At 40.1% G+C, this 16,024-nt stretch overlaps 2 protein-coding genes, 1 long non-coding RNA gene and 1 pseudogene across 6 annotated transcripts; all 4 read left to right on the forward strand.

Annotated features, from left to right (window-relative positions):
• Positions 1-271: 271 nt before the first annotated feature.
• On the forward strand, positions 272-2,677 carry LOC146717737 (selenoprotein H-like; annotated as a pseudogene). Its single transcript, XR_014922101.1, has 5 exons — positions 272-287; positions 625-733; positions 1,302-1,444; positions 2,002-2,168; positions 2,367-2,677. The product of XR_014922101.1 is annotated as a selenoprotein H-like (transcript).
• A 686-nt stretch (positions 2,678-3,363) lies between these two features.
• LOC146717738 (selenoprotein H-like) lies at positions 3,364-5,803 on the forward strand. 2 transcript variants are annotated; one of them, XM_085466463.1, is made up of 5 exons: positions 3,364-3,421; positions 4,555-4,681; positions 4,980-5,122; positions 5,209-5,325; positions 5,541-5,803. In XM_085466463.1, the coding sequence occupies exons 1-4, from the start codon at positions 3,406-3,408 to the stop codon at positions 5,310-5,312; spliced, it is 390 nt and encodes a 129-aa protein (XP_085322589.1). In that variant the 5' UTR covers positions 3,364-3,405; the 3' UTR covers positions 5,313-5,325; positions 5,541-5,803. The 2 variants fall into 2 exon arrangements, with proteins under 2 accessions (XP_085322589.1, XP_085322581.1); XM_085466455.1 differs by lacking the exon at positions 3,364-3,421 and adding an exon at positions 3,493-3,565.
• Positions 5,804-6,793: 990 nt separating this feature from the next.
• On the forward strand, positions 6,794-7,859 carry LOC146717739 (uncharacterized). The gene is made up of 3 exons (XR_014914861.1): positions 6,794-6,947; positions 7,035-7,152; positions 7,284-7,859. It is a non-coding gene; the product is annotated as an uncharacterized LOC146717739 (long non-coding RNA).
• Positions 7,860-8,025: 166 nt separating this feature from the next.
• Positions 8,026-15,904, forward strand: clp1 (cleavage factor polyribonucleotide kinase subunit 1). 2 transcript variants are annotated; one of them, XM_085430296.1, is made up of 6 exons: positions 8,026-8,263; positions 9,097-9,419; positions 9,566-9,673; positions 9,766-9,885; positions 13,546-13,683; positions 13,800-15,904. In XM_085430296.1, exons 2-6 carry the CDS (start codon positions 9,147-9,149, stop codon positions 14,484-14,486), a joined length of 1,326 nt encoding a protein of 441 aa, XP_085286422.1. In that variant the 5' UTR covers positions 8,026-8,263; positions 9,097-9,146; the 3' UTR covers positions 14,487-15,904. The 2 variants fall into 2 exon arrangements, with proteins under 2 accessions (XP_085286422.1, XP_085286411.1); XM_085430285.1 differs by having other exon boundaries at positions 9,145-9,419.
• The last annotated feature ends 120 nt before the right edge of the window (positions 15,905-16,024 follow it).

Consider the following 16,024-nt stretch of genomic DNA (forward strand, 5'->3'; position numbering starts at 1 on the left):
GAAGCTATTACAGAGTGAGTAGAGATAAACAAAATAACACAATGACAGGCAACACAAAAGGGCTCAGACATTTTAGTGCACGTTTGAGGTTTGGATAATAATAATAATATTTAACACAATTTAGTGGGCTACACACTGAACTTAGAGGGTAAAACAAAGTATCGACCCTGTTGCACTAGTATCGAGCCGATGCCAGTACCAGCACTGGTATCAATACGATCAAAATTTGGGTCGATCCACCCACCTCTAGCTAAAAGCTTTTGTAACAGCGATGGCGCCGAAAGGAGGTAGGTGTGTGAATCCTAAATGCTACACTGCACCACTGAGATAAGTTTGTTTCCAGATCTTACACACACACTGCACGCTGTGTTATACAGTCTATAGCTACAGCAGCTGTCCGGTTTGGATTGGAATTTATCTGCGGAGTTAAAATCAGCAGGAGAAAGTTGGTCAAATGTTTACATTATGCGCTTTTTTTTTACGTATTCACATGAAATGTCTGAGCATTTAATAATGTAGCAGGTTAAGTTCACTCCCCTGCCTTATCCAGCATTACATTCTGCAACACAATGCAAGCCCCTTTGTGTTATGAAACCATCACGTAACAGCACGTGCGCTGTTCAGGTCGTCGAGGGAGGAAGCGCAAAGCGGAGGCAGAGGAGCAGCAAACACCAGCAGGGAAGAAGAAGGAGCGAGCAGAGGAGGAAGGCAAAAGAGTGGTCATTGAACACTGGTGAATACACTAATCACATGATTATAAGCGGTGTAGTAAATACCCAGATCAACCACTGCTGTTGTCCACTCACTACTTATTATATGGTTTTATTCATTTTTAGTTTTTCCTTCTGAAATTTCAGTTTAAAAAAATCAGATGCTGTTGACTAGGTCATATAATCGTAAGACATTAATATAAATCCATTTTACAATATAAAAAACATCCATCCATTCTCTTCTGCTTATCCTTGTCAGGGTCGTGAGGTGTGTGGGTGCTTGATTGAAAAAGATTACTTTTAACAATGACAAATGCAACTGAGTATTTCATCTACAAAGTGGTACTTAAACAGTAAATTGTCTGTTTAGATTCTACAACAGTATTCTATGTTATGCAATTATTTTACGACTAATTCATAAATAAAGTAAAATCAAGTATAATTCTTTACTATAAAGAAAGAAAGTATTCTCTCTTTTGCATTCAAAGTTGTCCTTGGGCTTAGTACTTCCTTAAATGTACTTTTCTAATAAAAGCATCTTATCCGCCTGCACAGATGGCTACCTTATAGTTTACCTGTTGTTTCCTGCAGTAAAAGCTGACGAGTGTATAGGCATAATGCTGAGAAGGTGAAATCTGCCCTCCTGGCTGCCTGTCCTGCACTGCCTGTGATCCTCAACCCTGAGAAACCCCGCAAGAAGAGCTTCGAAATCACTCTTATGGATGGAGACAAAGGTTAGGAAGATGAAAAGGAAAATCCAAGATTAATCCACCCCTTTTAGTGTTGCACAGGGAAAATATTAATGTTTATAGTGGCGATTGTGGCTCAATAGTTGGGAGTTCGCCTTGTAATCGGAAGGTTGCCAGTTCGAGCCCCGGCTTGGACAGTAATGGTCGTTGTGTCCTTGGGCAAGACACTTCACCCGTTGCCTACTGGTGGTGGTCAGAGGGCCCGGTGGCGCCAGTGTCCGGCAGCCTCGCCTCTGTCAGTGCGCCCCAGGGTGGCTGTGGCTACAACGTAGCTTGCCATCACCAGTGTGTGAATGTGTGGATGACTGGATGTGTAAAGCGCTTTGGGGTCCTTAGGGACTAGTAAAGCGCTATATAAATACAGGCCATTTACCATATAGTAGCTATATCGACTGTACAGAAATTGTTAAGCATGTGATTTGGTTTTTCACTCACTCTGTATTATCACAGGACTTGCTTTGGATTGCCATGTTCACATCAAAAATATTTCCTACTTGCAGTCTTCTAAATGACATTGTTCCTCTTTTCTCTGATTGCAAAAGAAACATACCTGTGGACTGGAATAAAGAAGGGTCCGCCTGCTAGGCTGAAGTTTCCTCAGCCTGATGTAGTAGTTGCTGCTCTACAGGTGGCTCTGAAAGTTGAGCGGATGCCAAAGTTTGTCAAAGCTGTTGCACAGAAAACATCAGCTACAGATTAAGTAAGAGATGTACGTTCCCCATAATTTAATCTGGCTGTCAGTTGAAACAGGTTGTAGATATTTCTTCTTTTATAATTATTTTATTTTGAGGCAAACATCCATCCATATTATTTGTGGAAAATCTCAGGCTACGCTGAGCTGTTGATGATGCTTTGCCTGTGTTTATCGGAAAGAACTGACTATTCCTGTCCAATGTTTATGTTTTAGCCCAGCGTTCAGGAGATGTGACCAGTGGAAGCACAAAATGATGAGGAGTGACCAAGGAGATGTTCTCAGTCCCTCCTCTGATGAGTCAAGTGCCAACTGTTGTCATCTTCTGGACACATGAGGTCATCTGGTGGAGCATAATGATGCTAATGATGTTTTTATATGTGTTTTGGTAAATTAGAGATTTTCTTTGTTACTTTTTAGATTTTTTACTTACTCTAGCCAAACACTTAATTGTTTTGTGCAAGTTAATTTTGCTGTGTTCAACTGGATGACTTGATACAACAATAAATCATGTTTTTTTTTCTGTCCATCCACTTTCTTTATTATGGTCACAGGGGGTCTGAAGCCCATCCCAGTTGTCCTTGGTAGAGGCAGGGTACACCCTTCACAGATCGCCAATCTATTGCAGGGCTAAAATGGAGATACAATCAACCATTCATATTCACATTTATGCCTACAGCCAATTTAGAATCGCCAGTTAGTCTAATTAACTTAACCCAATGAATGTTTTTGGACTTTGGGAGGCTGGAGACTGCTCAATTCAAACACTGGACATTCTTTCTGCAAAGCAACAATGGTAACCATTACTGTGTTGCACTTTTGACCTTTTCCTAAATGTAAATCAGCAGGACCAAGATAAACACAAAAAATATGTTTAATTTACTCAGGCAGGAACACACATAACCCTTTAAATCAGGTAACACACGTTCACTGCTTTAACTTTATATGCTTAAGTGTGTTGCCACCATACAAACACCATGTATTCCTGTTCATGTATAGGTACATACAAAGATAATAAAAGAACACTTATGCTAATGCTGTATGTGTTTAACAAACGGTTTGCATTTTTACTTTAAATGCAGTTTTAGTTAAATTACAGTAATTATATTAACACATTAGAAATAATAACGATAGATCTCATTTTCATTCATGCTCAGAAAACTTCCTACTAATGGTTTCGCCCAGCCAATCTGAAACCCCCTTCCCAAATATATTGGTACAGTCGACATGCGCGCGCCAAAGTTTTGTAACAGCAATGGCGTCCAAAGCAGGTGGGTGTGTGTTATAGGAATGTAAACAATACCGTATTTTTTTTTCTACAACAAAAGCTGTAACGGAGTTTGTCTGAGGAGGAAGACGGTTGTACCATTTTGATCCAGCGGTTATCATCTCCATGACTGTTTCAGCCTGTCTTTGTAGGTCATTTAGCTGAATGGCTACATGCACCGGAGCAAAGTAGTAACTGCGAAGATATTTACATTATTCACTTTCTAAACTCGTTAAATGTAGCAGGAGTCGGCGCGCTGACCTTTCTGACCATGTTTATTATGCAACGACTCATTAAATGGGTCATTATTATTACTATTCTGTTGGGTTATGAAACTTCTGAGCTTGCACGTGCCCGAGTCCTCCTCTACTCACTCTCCTCCCACCAAGGGCATGACAGGAGGAGTTGGAGCATTAGGCATTTATAAAACAGACTTCTTTACTTCATTTTATAAGGTTATACATTAAATATGACATGTAGCACAGCTGCATCCGAAATTATTTTGTACTCTAGTTCTGTGACAAACTGGCGATCACAGTGTAAACCCCATGTCGCCCTATTTAAGCTGGGAGTCTTACAGCCCAACTGCAATCCTGAACTGAATAAACAGAAGAAGATGGTGGATGGATGATTGCTTTATTTTTGGGCTTTTGTAAGACTCTACTAAGGCCAAAGACACCTCAGGCTAAATAAGTAGGTGGGTGGGCATAGGACCAGCATTCACCAGGAAGGGGCCTATGGTTTTATTTAACCATGGCAAGGGAAGCAACATGTGCCAGCTACTTGCAAAGGATCAAGTAAATCGATGAACTGCATGTATTTTTTCTTTTGGGAAACTGACTTCTTTTGCCTACATACTTCACTTGCACATTGTGCATCACTGGCCTTTTGATTGTGAATTTGAATTTCACTTTTTGACAAGCAGCCACTAAAGATACACCCTTGAGTCCTCAATTGTAGCTTCTTGTGCAGGCCACTGTCTCCTCTGTCTTATTGATGTTTTTAGAAATTTTCCATTCAGTATTGTGCGGCCTGATTGAATTCTGGGTCATGGACAAAAGGACAGAGGATAAATGAGATATGGAGGCACAAATTCAAGAAACAGCCAAACACAAAACTGCGCATGTGTGTTTGTAGGTCGTGGTGGGAAGAAGCGCAAAGCAGAAGTTCAAGCAGAGGAGGAGAAACCCTCAGTGGAGGAAAAGAAGGGCAGAGGAGAGGATGAAAGCAGCCAGGAAGGCCTCAGGGTGGTCATTGAACACTGGTAAAGAAAAAAAAATGTAATCACGTTATAATCAGTGGTGAAGGAAATGCTAATTGTGTTTATTTAAAGTGAGTAAATATAGCCCCCATTTTAAAATACTTAATTAAAAATAAAAATCAAAGTGTTTAAGTATCAGAAGTGAATGCATTGATTAGGTGGAAAAAAAACAATAGTTCTCATGAAATCTGTTTATATTATTATTGAACCAGAACCAAAATAGATAACATCACAGTTCACTGTGTAACTCAACTCTTAAAATCTGCAAAAAGATGTAATCTTGATGTGTCACTTCTGGCAGTAAAAGCTGACGAGTGTACGGGCGTAATGCTGAGGAGGTGAAATCCGCCCTCCTGGCTGCCCACCCTGAACTGACTGTGGTCCTCAACCCTGGGAAACCTCGCAGGAACAGCTTCGAGATCACTCTGCTGGACGGAGGCAAAGGTAAACAGGATTTACTCAGCAATGTGGATCTTTCATTGTAAAAAAAAGAAATGATACAAATGACATTTTCTTCCTGATTCCTAAAGAAACATCTCTGTGGACTGGAATAAAGAAAGGCCCACCTCGTAAGCTGAAGTTTCCACAGCCTGATGTGGTAGTTTCTACTCTGCAAGAGGCTCTGAAGGCTTAGACACCAAGTGAAGGTTTGGCAAAGCGGTTTGACTGAATAATGAATGCATAAAAAAACAGAAAATAAGAAAATCCAGCTTTACTTCTTATTCACAGTAAACTGGTAACTCATGTAGCTTTGTAAATAGAATCAAGTCAAAATGCCTTATGAATTGCAATGCAGCTGTTCAGTAAACAACAGTTGTGTATAAGTGTCTTTTTAACAAAACTTTTCCCATGTTATTTGCAGCCCAACATTCAGATGCAGCCAGTGGAAGCAAAAATGATGAGAAGTGACCAAGGAGACGTTCTCAGTCCCTCCTCTGATGAGCCATGCTCTAACTGCTGCCATCTTCTGGGTGCATGGTGACACCTAGTGGAGCTTAGTCGAGCCAAAGCATTTCTCTGACACATTACTGCTGTTTACTGTTGTGTTTCACAAACGTTCAGTTGTGGTTTTATGTCTGTTTTGTTTTTGGGGTTTTTTGATAAATAAAATCTTTTTTGGGGTAATTGTGTGTATTTTGTTACAACTATCCAAACACTCAGCTGTTATTATGGAAAGATTTTCTTATTTTTATTCAGGAACCAAGTGTGGAGAAGAAAACTAGAGATACAATTTGTGTGTTGAAACACATTAATGCTCACATGCATTCAGAAAGTGTAGCAATGTTTTTGATTGACTCAATACTATAAAACCCCTATTAGCATTTATATTTTTATTAACAACATATTGCAACTCTTGGCAAATAAAGTACATGTTACTAATTGATAGGATTAATAGTTTTAAACAGCTGGCAAAGCACCTTGTATCATATTTTAGAAGGTTGTGCAATTACATTCACCTAAGCAATGGCCTTAATTAGTAACTTGAGGGCTCTGATCTTAGTCTTGTGCAAAAAAGTCATCTTCCAAACGTGATCGCAAATATTTGCTAAAAACGGTTGCTGGTATTTAAAAAGTTTTAAATCACTCGTTGGCCTTAAGAAATGAGTATATCAGAAGAACAGCTGAGGTTAAGCAGTTTGGAGACAAAGTTAGAGAGGAAAGGAGATGGTTAGAACATGTGCAATGGGTACATTGGATAAAGTATGTTCAATGTGGAGTTTCCAAACAGGAGGAAAGAGGAAGACCACAGAGAAGGTAGTGAAGGAAGACACGCAGAGGGTTTGCGTGACAACGGGGATAGAGTGAGTTGAAGACGCGATCCGTTGTGGCGACCCCAAAAGGAAGCAGCCGAAAGAGGAAGATTTGTTAATCTGTCTGTAATCTATAGTGATGGGACGTTCTGTATCGAGGCTTCGGAGCGTGTGTCGAGTAATGGAGGGGGCGTTTCCGCGAAGCGCGTATCGAGGCTTGCTTCATTTATGGGAGGAGCTGAAAATGATGACGTCCGAAGCCTCGCTGCCCGGCTGTACCACGTGACTGGTTCATGAAGTGGTTCGAACTTTGCCGCGAGATATGACAGCGATATAAACCCTCAGACTTCATTCAAAATGTGGGTGTTTGATGGAGAGTTGCTGTTAGAGAGAGTTTGGAGACCGTTTGGAGGTTTATGAGAGTGAGGAGAGAAAGTCAGGAGAGAATGGAGCCAGCTAAGAAGAGGAGGATGTCCTCCCCTGTGTGGGAACATTTTGATTTTATTCCTCCCAACAAGGTATGTAAATTTCTACAGAAGATGTATTGTCATGATACTGATGGTGCAATACAATTTATGTTGAGCTGTCTTGACTTTTTGTACAAGGTGAAGTGTTTGCTATGTGCCAGGGAGCTGGGATATAACAACAACACCTCATCCATGCTTAGGCACTACAGAGCTTTGCATGAGAATAAGAGGAACACCGATTGTGGAGCAAGACCAGGTGAGCCATCAAATGCAATGATAATATAGCATGCAGTAATGTTACTAAATGATATAACAATATTATACAACTGTTATAAGTTACGTGTGTGATATTTATATTTGTGCTTTGTCTTTATTGTCTTTCCTCAGGAGAACAATCTCAAATAGATGAAGACCTGGTCAGCATGGTGATTGAGGACTCACAGCCATTTAGCATTGTGGAGGACAAAGGATTCAAAAGATTTGTTAAATCATTAAATCCCAGCTATGTTCTCCCCACTAAAAAGGACGTAAAAGCAGTGAAAATTTAGTTTTTACAGAATAAAATGTGAACAGGCAGGACTGAGGCTCAAAGCCTCAGTGTGTAGCTGTCCATACCTCAACGTTACAAAAGCACAACTACTGTCCACACCCCAACCACACCTCACCTCACAGTAAATGATCATTTCCATTTCAAGCATTTCCAAATAATCATTTCCCATACTGCCACTATAAATATACACAGTATACTGCCATCACTACAATATAGATGTTTTACACACTCCTTTTGTTGTTGACATTTACAGGCTGTGTGCAAAATGCCACACTCTTCAAATTCATGCCAGCTATTATTTTTACGTCCAGTAGGTGTCCTGCTAGAGCAAATGAAGCTTCATGAAGCTTCGCGTTGGGGTGAACCAATTGGATGAAAAGCTTCAGTGCTTCATGGGGCTTCATCTGCCCATCACTAGTAATCTATAATCTGTCAAATGTCTCTTGTGTGAATGATATCAAGCCATTTTGATCCCCCCGAAACATTCCTGTCACAAGGTAGAAGCTACAATGAATTTCGTGTCATATGCCAAGCTAATATAAACAAGTCGCGTTGTGAGGACGTCACACAATGACACCGAAAACGCGATCGTCTGCCAAGTGTTTGCGAAATGTTGCTTTGTTTTGTTTTTGCCTTAAATATAAACAAGGATAGCAGACACACAAAAAGGATTCAAAGTCTTCCGTTTTTGGCAGACGAACATTTTGTTTGAATAATTGCCAGGATGTGACGTCATTGTCCCGCGACCAGGCAAGTCGACTCAACGGTTCCTCATGAGCACGGGACCGATTTCCTTCTACAATAAGTCTTGAAATTGGTGCGTAACTTTTATATATTAAAAATTAATACGTTTTAGACTTTTGCTTGACGTTGCGAGAATCGTCTAGGCGGGTTTGTAAGCAGTGATTCGACCTTTGCTAATCTTAGAAAGGTCGAATTAGCCGTGGCTCCGCTAGCTGGTTTGTTGATTTAAGGGGTTTCCCTCTTAACTTTACTTGAACCCATCATTGTACGTAATCAGTTGTGTTTTTATAATTTGACTTATCCGTTTCACTTTACAGGTAGCCAAGATTAATTACGCCGCCGTGGTTTTAGGACAAAATCACTGAAGTGTGTTTCCATTTCAGAATATCGTGGGCCTTCTGCTGGAAGGGCTGGAGTTGTGTTGTATTTTATGATTGCTTTTAGCATCGTATATAGAAAACATTTTTCAGAGAATAAATATGTTGAAAATATATGGACCAACTTTGGAGCATAACATTTTTAGGGAAGTCGAAAATGGTCGAGCAGAAAATGTTCAAAAAATGACTCATGATCTCAGATTGACTAATCCTGCAGATGGAAAACACCGATCACATCACAGTATTTAAACAATTCCATCTTTTACTCTGTGTGATTAAGTTTATCTTTTATGCATACAATGTTAAAACACCAAATTAAAAATAATGTGAGGGGTAATGCTAGAGTTACAATTAGTGTTATTAAAAAGTTGTAAAACTACAGTGGTTAGCTTGTGACTTTAAAATGCAAATACTTAATAAAGATCCATGTTAACACACTTTCCTTTAAGCATTGCTTTATTAGAGAAGCTATGTGGAATGTTTTGTTGTATTACTACGCTATGTATGCATGTAACTTTTTTCTTTTCAGCATGCTACTTCTGCCAAATTATTGCAACCTAAAGTTTCTCGTTGACAGTCATGGCAACAGAGGGGGTGGAAAAGACGAGTGAAGATGCTCCAGCAGCTGGAAAGGCCAGCACCAGGTATGACCTGGAAAAGGAGACTGAACTTCGCTTTGAGGTGGAGTCAGGGGAAGCAGCTGAACAAGTTGAGCTGGAGCTGCTCACAGGAATGGCTGAGGTGTTTGGCTCCGAGCTAAACCGAAACAAAAAGTATACATTTGGACCAGGCTCTAAGATTGCAGTTTTCACTTGGCAAGGCTGTAGTGTGAATCTTTATGGGAAGCCAGAGGTAAGCACATGGATGAGAATACTTGCAGATTTAGGAGAGTTCAAATGTGTCTGTTGTGTTACATTTAGTCGCATCATTGTGTGTTTCACTTTGGGGGGAAAAAAGACAAAGCCACAAATACCATCATCTTGCTTTCATCACCGCAGGTTGCTTATGTGTCCAAGGATACGCCCATGCTGCTCTACCTAAACACACATGCAGCCCTTGAACAGATGAGAAAACAAGCAGAGCGTGACAATGAGAGGGGGCCAAGGGTATGTTTGAATGGGGAACTACTTCATATAGTAACTTATCAGATCCCATGAGTGCTTCTTGGATTAATGCTAAATTATAAATCGACCCTCAGGTGATGGTGGTGGGACCGACAGATGTTGGGAAGTCAACGGTGTGTCGGCTGCTTCTCAGCTATGCTGTGAGGGTTGGAAGGAGGCCAACATTTGTGGAACTGGATGTTGGACAGAGTGGGGTAAGATCAAGTGGAATTACCATTATAAATATCAAACAGTCGGCTGGTATTTAAAATATTGCATATCACAGCCTGCAGACTCAGCTGTCTTGATTTTGTGCAAAGTGATGCTAAAGCATGTACAGCATCTACTTTGTTTATTTAGCTTTATAGCTGTGATGATCCCCCTGTTGGTCTGCCCATGTGGCTTTTTCTGTTTTATCAGATGCACAAGTTCTGGAAAAAAAATCTTGACATCTGTTTTAATATCTGTACAAAGAAAAAGAACATTAGTCTTTCAGTTGTTTAGTCACTGGTGTTAATTCAAGTCATTGCAGTAAAGAACAAAGAATTCTACACAGGATTGAGAGCACTGAATTCCTCCTTTCATTTATTAAAGGGAAAAACTATCCAAACGTACCTGGTCCTGTGTGAAAAAGTATTTGCCCCCTAAATCTAGTGACTGGTTATGCCATCATTTTCAGGAAAAAACTACAATCAGGTATTTGCGATATCTGGGAATAACTTTCAGATTACTTTGGAGGAATTGTGGACCACTTTTCTTTGCAGTAGTTTTAATTCAGCCACACTGGAGGGTTTCCAAGCATCTCAATTTGATTTAAGTCCAGGCTTTAAGTAGACCACACCAAAGTCTTCATTTTGTTTTCTTACGAGTCATTCAGAGGTGGACTTGGTGGCATGTTTTGGATCATTGTTATACTGCATAAGCTAAGTCCGCTTGAACTGATCGACACCCTCATTCAGGATTTTCTCATAGAGAGCATAGAGGTTCCATAAATTACAGCACCCTAGACTATCGTACTACCAGCACCATGTTTGCTGATTAAAATAGTTCCACTTTTCTCTCATTAGTCCACAAGTCTTGGGGATTATTAAGTTGTTTTTTGCCAAATGTGAGATGAGCCTTTGTGTTCTTTTTGGTTAGCAGTGGTTTTCTCATTTTAGCAGTGGTTTTCTCATTTTAGCAGTGGTTTTCTCATTTTAGCAGGGGTTTTCTCATTTGATTTCTCCCATGGATGCCATTTTTGCCCAGACTTTCTTATTGTTAAGTCAAAAACACTGACCTTAACAGAGACAAATGAGGCCTGCAGTTCTTTAGATATTGTTCTGGGTTCTTTTGTGACCTCCTGGATGAGTCATCGATGCGCTCTTGAAGTAATTTTGGTTGGCCAGCCACTCCTGGCAAGGTTCACCAATATACCAAGTGTTCTCCATTTGTGGCTAATGGCTCTCACTGTGGTTTACTTTGCAGTCCCAAAGCCTTAAAAATGAATTTGACCCTTTCCAGACTCATAGAAGTCAGAGAGTTTGTTTCTCAACTGTTTCTTTAGATTGTAGTACAATGTATTTCTTTTAGCCCACTTCACATTGTCATACAGGATCTATATTTCTTGATTCAACAGGTCTTGTAGTAATCAGACCTGGGTGTGGCTAGTAAAATTGAGCTCTGGGGCCCGTTCTTCGTACGTCGCTTACTACATCTAAGATCAAATGACACATCCAAGATCAAATCATCGCGCTAACCGTGAGCTCGCTAATCCGGTTCCCCGAACACACCTGCTGTTGACGATTACTACAGCTGGACGCAGGAATGTGACATCACTGGGTGTCGTAAAAGGGGCTACGCATCGATAGTAGAAACATTGATCGGCAACCCGCTGATTGGTCGGCGAAAATGTCCAAGGGGCGTGCTCGGTATTTTCCGGCAGCAGAGCAAGAACTCATGAGTGAGGGATTTCAGGAGTTTCAGAGTTTAATTAAAACGCAAGAGAACACTGCAAAGGCTGCAAAAGCAAGGAGAGAGGGCTGGCAGAAAGTTGCTGACAAATCAAACTCGTAGGTAATTTAATAATAATAATAATAATGGATTGGGTTTATATAGCGCTTTCCAAGGCACCCAAAGCGCTTTACGATACCACTATTCATTCACTCCCACATTCACACACTGGTGGAGGCAGCTACGGTTGTAGCCAGGCTGCCATATCGCGCCATCGGCCCCTCTGGCCAACACCAGTAGGCGGTAGGGTAGATCTATCATATGACACTATATTGTCCAATATCATATGGCATTATATTATATTATAATATGTTATATTATATCCCCTTTCACATTAGAGCCACAACAGGACCCACAAGAACATGGGAACAAGTAAAAGTGGAATACAGGAGTATTCTACAGAATGGTAATATTTATCTCTTAGATTGCTTTGCGTCTCTTGGCAAGGTAATACTGGCCTGTAATACTCTGTTAGTTTGTTCATAACAGCAACCAAGAAAAGGGCAGAGGAAAAAAAGACAGGTGGTGGTCCTGCACCCCCTCGTCAACAAGTTGGTTAAGTAAATAATACCCTCACGGGAAAATCGATATCTCTCTATGAGCACACTGTCGCGCTGAGCTAAAGGATCCTGTCTGTCCCGCAATATACGCTGAATTCTGAGGACTCTCCTTATCAATCTTGCACCTTCCGCAATGGGTTGGTCGCGTATACGGACAGGACATGGCTGCGACAGGCTTCCCAAATCCACCTTCGCTTTTATAGCCGTGGTCTCTCATCTTGATTACACGAAGTAATTTACAATTACTACTCTGAAATATGAATTACATCTGTAATAATCACATACATGTAATAGAATGTTAATAGTACATTTCCCTTTTTTAGGAAATGACCTGTATGTATCTGTGTGACATCAATAAAAGGATCAAGTGCTGCATTATCTTTAGTTACATTGATAATATTTATTTATGGTGAAACAGTGGAAAAATATCGCTGTTGCTTTCGTATAAATGAAGCGGACATACCTGCGTGGCCGCGATCTAATCCTGTTTACATAAAGTAAACCTGCTCCCGAGCAGGTTTACGCTTACGGCTCTGTTGCTATGACAGCAAGTCCCGGATGAGCTTCGGGGAACCGACTGATCCAGGATCACGCGAAATCGTCAACAATCTAATCCGGCTAACCTACTTAGCGAGGTACGAAGAACGGGCCCCAGGTTTCCAGAAAATGTGGTTAATCATAGTTGATGATTCAATAAGGGAGCAGATTACTTTTTCACACTGGTAAGTTTAGATAGCTTTTTCCCCTTAATAAATGAAATTGTCAATTTTTTTTTTTCATTTACTCAGGTTACCTTTGTCTAATATTAAAATTTGTTTAATCTGAAACATGTAATTGTTTACAATTACAAGAAAAAATTGTCAATATACCAAGTATTTTTTTTAGGAATGGATCACCTAATAAGTATACTTATTGGAACAATAAGGGGATAGGTGTTCGTGCCTTTGTTGGTAATATAGCATATGAAGCAGTTTGGTCAAAGTTTGTAAATTACAGTATGTCTGTTAATAAAGTATCTGTGTTAGTCATTTGATTGCACTCTATGTTGACTGTAAAGATCTGAACAATGCTGAACAGGACATTTGTTTTATGTGGGACACAGACAAAGTGGCTTTCTTCATATGATGCAGCATGATTAGTGCTTCCACAGATGGTATCATGTATCTTGTTTTTTGTTGTTTTTTGGGGGGGTTGTTTGTTTGTTTGTTTTAATCTGCTTTGGGTTTTCTGTTTTTTTGTGGATAATCTAAAGACCTTAATTTTAATTTTAAAAAATGCAGTTGTTATCAGTTTGAGTAGTAAAAGAAAATTCTGCTCCTTCAGGTGTCTGTACCCGGCACAGTGTCAGCGCTCTGCATCGAGCGTCCAGCGGACGTGGAGGAGGGTTTCTCAGTCCAGGCTCCTTTGGTCTACCACTTTGGCTCTACTAGTCCAGGGACCAACATCAAACTTTACAACAAGGTAAAAAAAAGAATGAGTCTAGACCCTTCCTGACATAGTCTGGAGACAAAACTCTAAATTTTTCGTACGTTGTCTTTACCTGTTGAGCATTTAAATCTTTTTGTCACAACATGCAGCTGACATCGTGCCTGGCTGAGGTGTTTTCCCAGCGCTGTGAAGTGAACAGGAAAGCCAGTGTAGGAGGCTGCATCATCAACACCTGTGGCTGGGTGAAGGGCTCTGGATACCAGGCTCTGGTCCACTGTGCGTCAACCTTTCAGGTGGATGTGGTTCTGGTATTGGACCATGAAAGGCTCTACAATGAACTCAAAAGAGACCTCCCTCACTTTGTGCGGGTTGTGCTCCTACCCAAGTCCGGGGGAGTCGTGGAACGCTCCAAGGAGTGTCGGCGGGATACTCGGGATGAGAAGATCCGCGAGTATTTCTACGGCTTCCGTGGAGTCACCTTCTACCCCTTTTCTTACGAAGTGCGTTTCTCAGACGTTCGCATCTATAAAATTGGCGCTCCATCCATCCCGGACTCATGCCTGCCACTGGGAATGTCCCAGGATGACACACAGCTAAAACTGGTGCCTGTTACTCCAGGAAGAGACCTCACATACCACGTCCTAAGCGTGAGCAGTGCTGAAGACGGAGATGAAGGTGCTAGAAAGGGCATAGTGGAGAGTCCTGTGTGTGGCTTTATTGTGGTGACTCATGTAGATACTCAGACACAGGTGATGAAGGTGCTCTCCCCAGCACCTAGACCCCTGCCCAGGCATACTCTGCTCATCATGGACATTCGCTTCATGGATATGAAATGAAGCAGGCCCTCAGAGGAGAGGACTTGGATCGAAGACGTCCTGCTGGGTACCCTTTTTATCTTGTTTGTACTTTACAGAGAAAACATTTTAAGTGTTGAAATTCGGAATGCATCATTTTTTGTGGTTCATGTGAATCCAGTTTTCAGCCTGTTTCATACATTTTATGATTTAATTTCTACTTATTCAACAATAAGATGATGGGGAGCAGGGTTTTTTATACTGAAGATTTTTCGTCTCATTGCACAGAAGAGGGAATTAAATAAGAAAAAAACATTACTCTCTACACTAGCCGTTGGTCAATTTGTTGTGTTATCAATTTTAGCATGAGCTGGGAATTGGTGCATCCCTAATAGAAATTGAAAGCAGCTGTAAATTCTAGACCACACTGCACAGATGTCTGTAGAAAAGGATTTTTTTTATCAAAGCAAAGATAAAATATTTTTCTTCATAATCTGTTTCATAGAGATTTTTTTCTCTTGAGTAATAAATTTTTTAAATGTAAAAAGTTGTGTGAGTTTGTTTTTAATTACACTATCTGACTATCTATCAGTATGTTTCCCTTACTAACAAACAATAATTTAATTATCTGCATACCCAATATGTAATGAGCTGAGGATGGAACACACTTAATGAACTTAATTCTAATCCAATCAAACCTGGGAATACTTTGCAGTTTTATAACCTTTCCTAAAGAAATTTAATGTTTTATTCAGTAGGTCTTCTGTTTTGACAAAAGAAAGGCAAATAATAATAACCTGTAGGCTTCATTAAAACACACACAGTACCAGCATGCTAGTGATTGTTTGGGAGCACTACACTAGCAGGTCATTTAATATTTGTTCTGTAAACACTTACCAGCTTACCAAACCATACCAGATGCTCTTTTAATTTTTTAGAGTAACAGCGTTTCTATGTATGACAACATGACTTATAAGCATACACAAAAACAACACTGTGTGATGCATAATACGTGCAAATATCTCAAACTAAGTATATAATAAATAAGTGCAGATATTTAAATGTAAGCACGTGGTTCAAAAAAATAATATTGGATAGATTTGTTGTCTTTGAATCTTTTCTTGCTAATATTTTGTGTTGTTTTTTTTGTTTTTTTTTTCTGAACCTTTTTGTTTTATTAAATTACTTAATTTTTCTTTTCTATTCCCTGCCTGCCATATGTAGTGTTTCTTTGCACCTACTTTATGCATGTCAGTGTTAACCATTTGTCATAACCAGCAGGGTGTGGATTAATCGTAGGTGGGTCTTTTGTGGAGGGTTGAGATGGCCATCTGGAACGTAGATTGTGAATTTTGTGGAAAAGAAACCGTGTAAAACCATTTCAAGTAGGTGTACCGTCAAAATATTTTCACAAACAGCTTATGGCAAATAAAACTCCTTATTAAAAAATATAGAAATCAGTATCTGGTGTGACTGCTGTTTTCTTTTTAAACAGCAGTTGTTCTCTTTGGTGTATAGCATTTTTTTCCCCTAAGGTATGTTCCAGGTGGGTTGTTTTAAGCATTTTCGGTGGATTTGCC

The sequence above is a fragment of the Copadichromis virginalis genome, linkage group LG2, assembly GCF_057382275.1.
Source record: "Copadichromis virginalis isolate Kocher_CV1m ecotype Utaka linkage group LG2, C_Virginalis_male_GT1.1, whole genome shotgun sequence".
Taxonomy (NCBI): Eukaryota; Metazoa; Chordata; class Actinopteri; order Cichliformes; family Cichlidae; genus Copadichromis; species Copadichromis virginalis.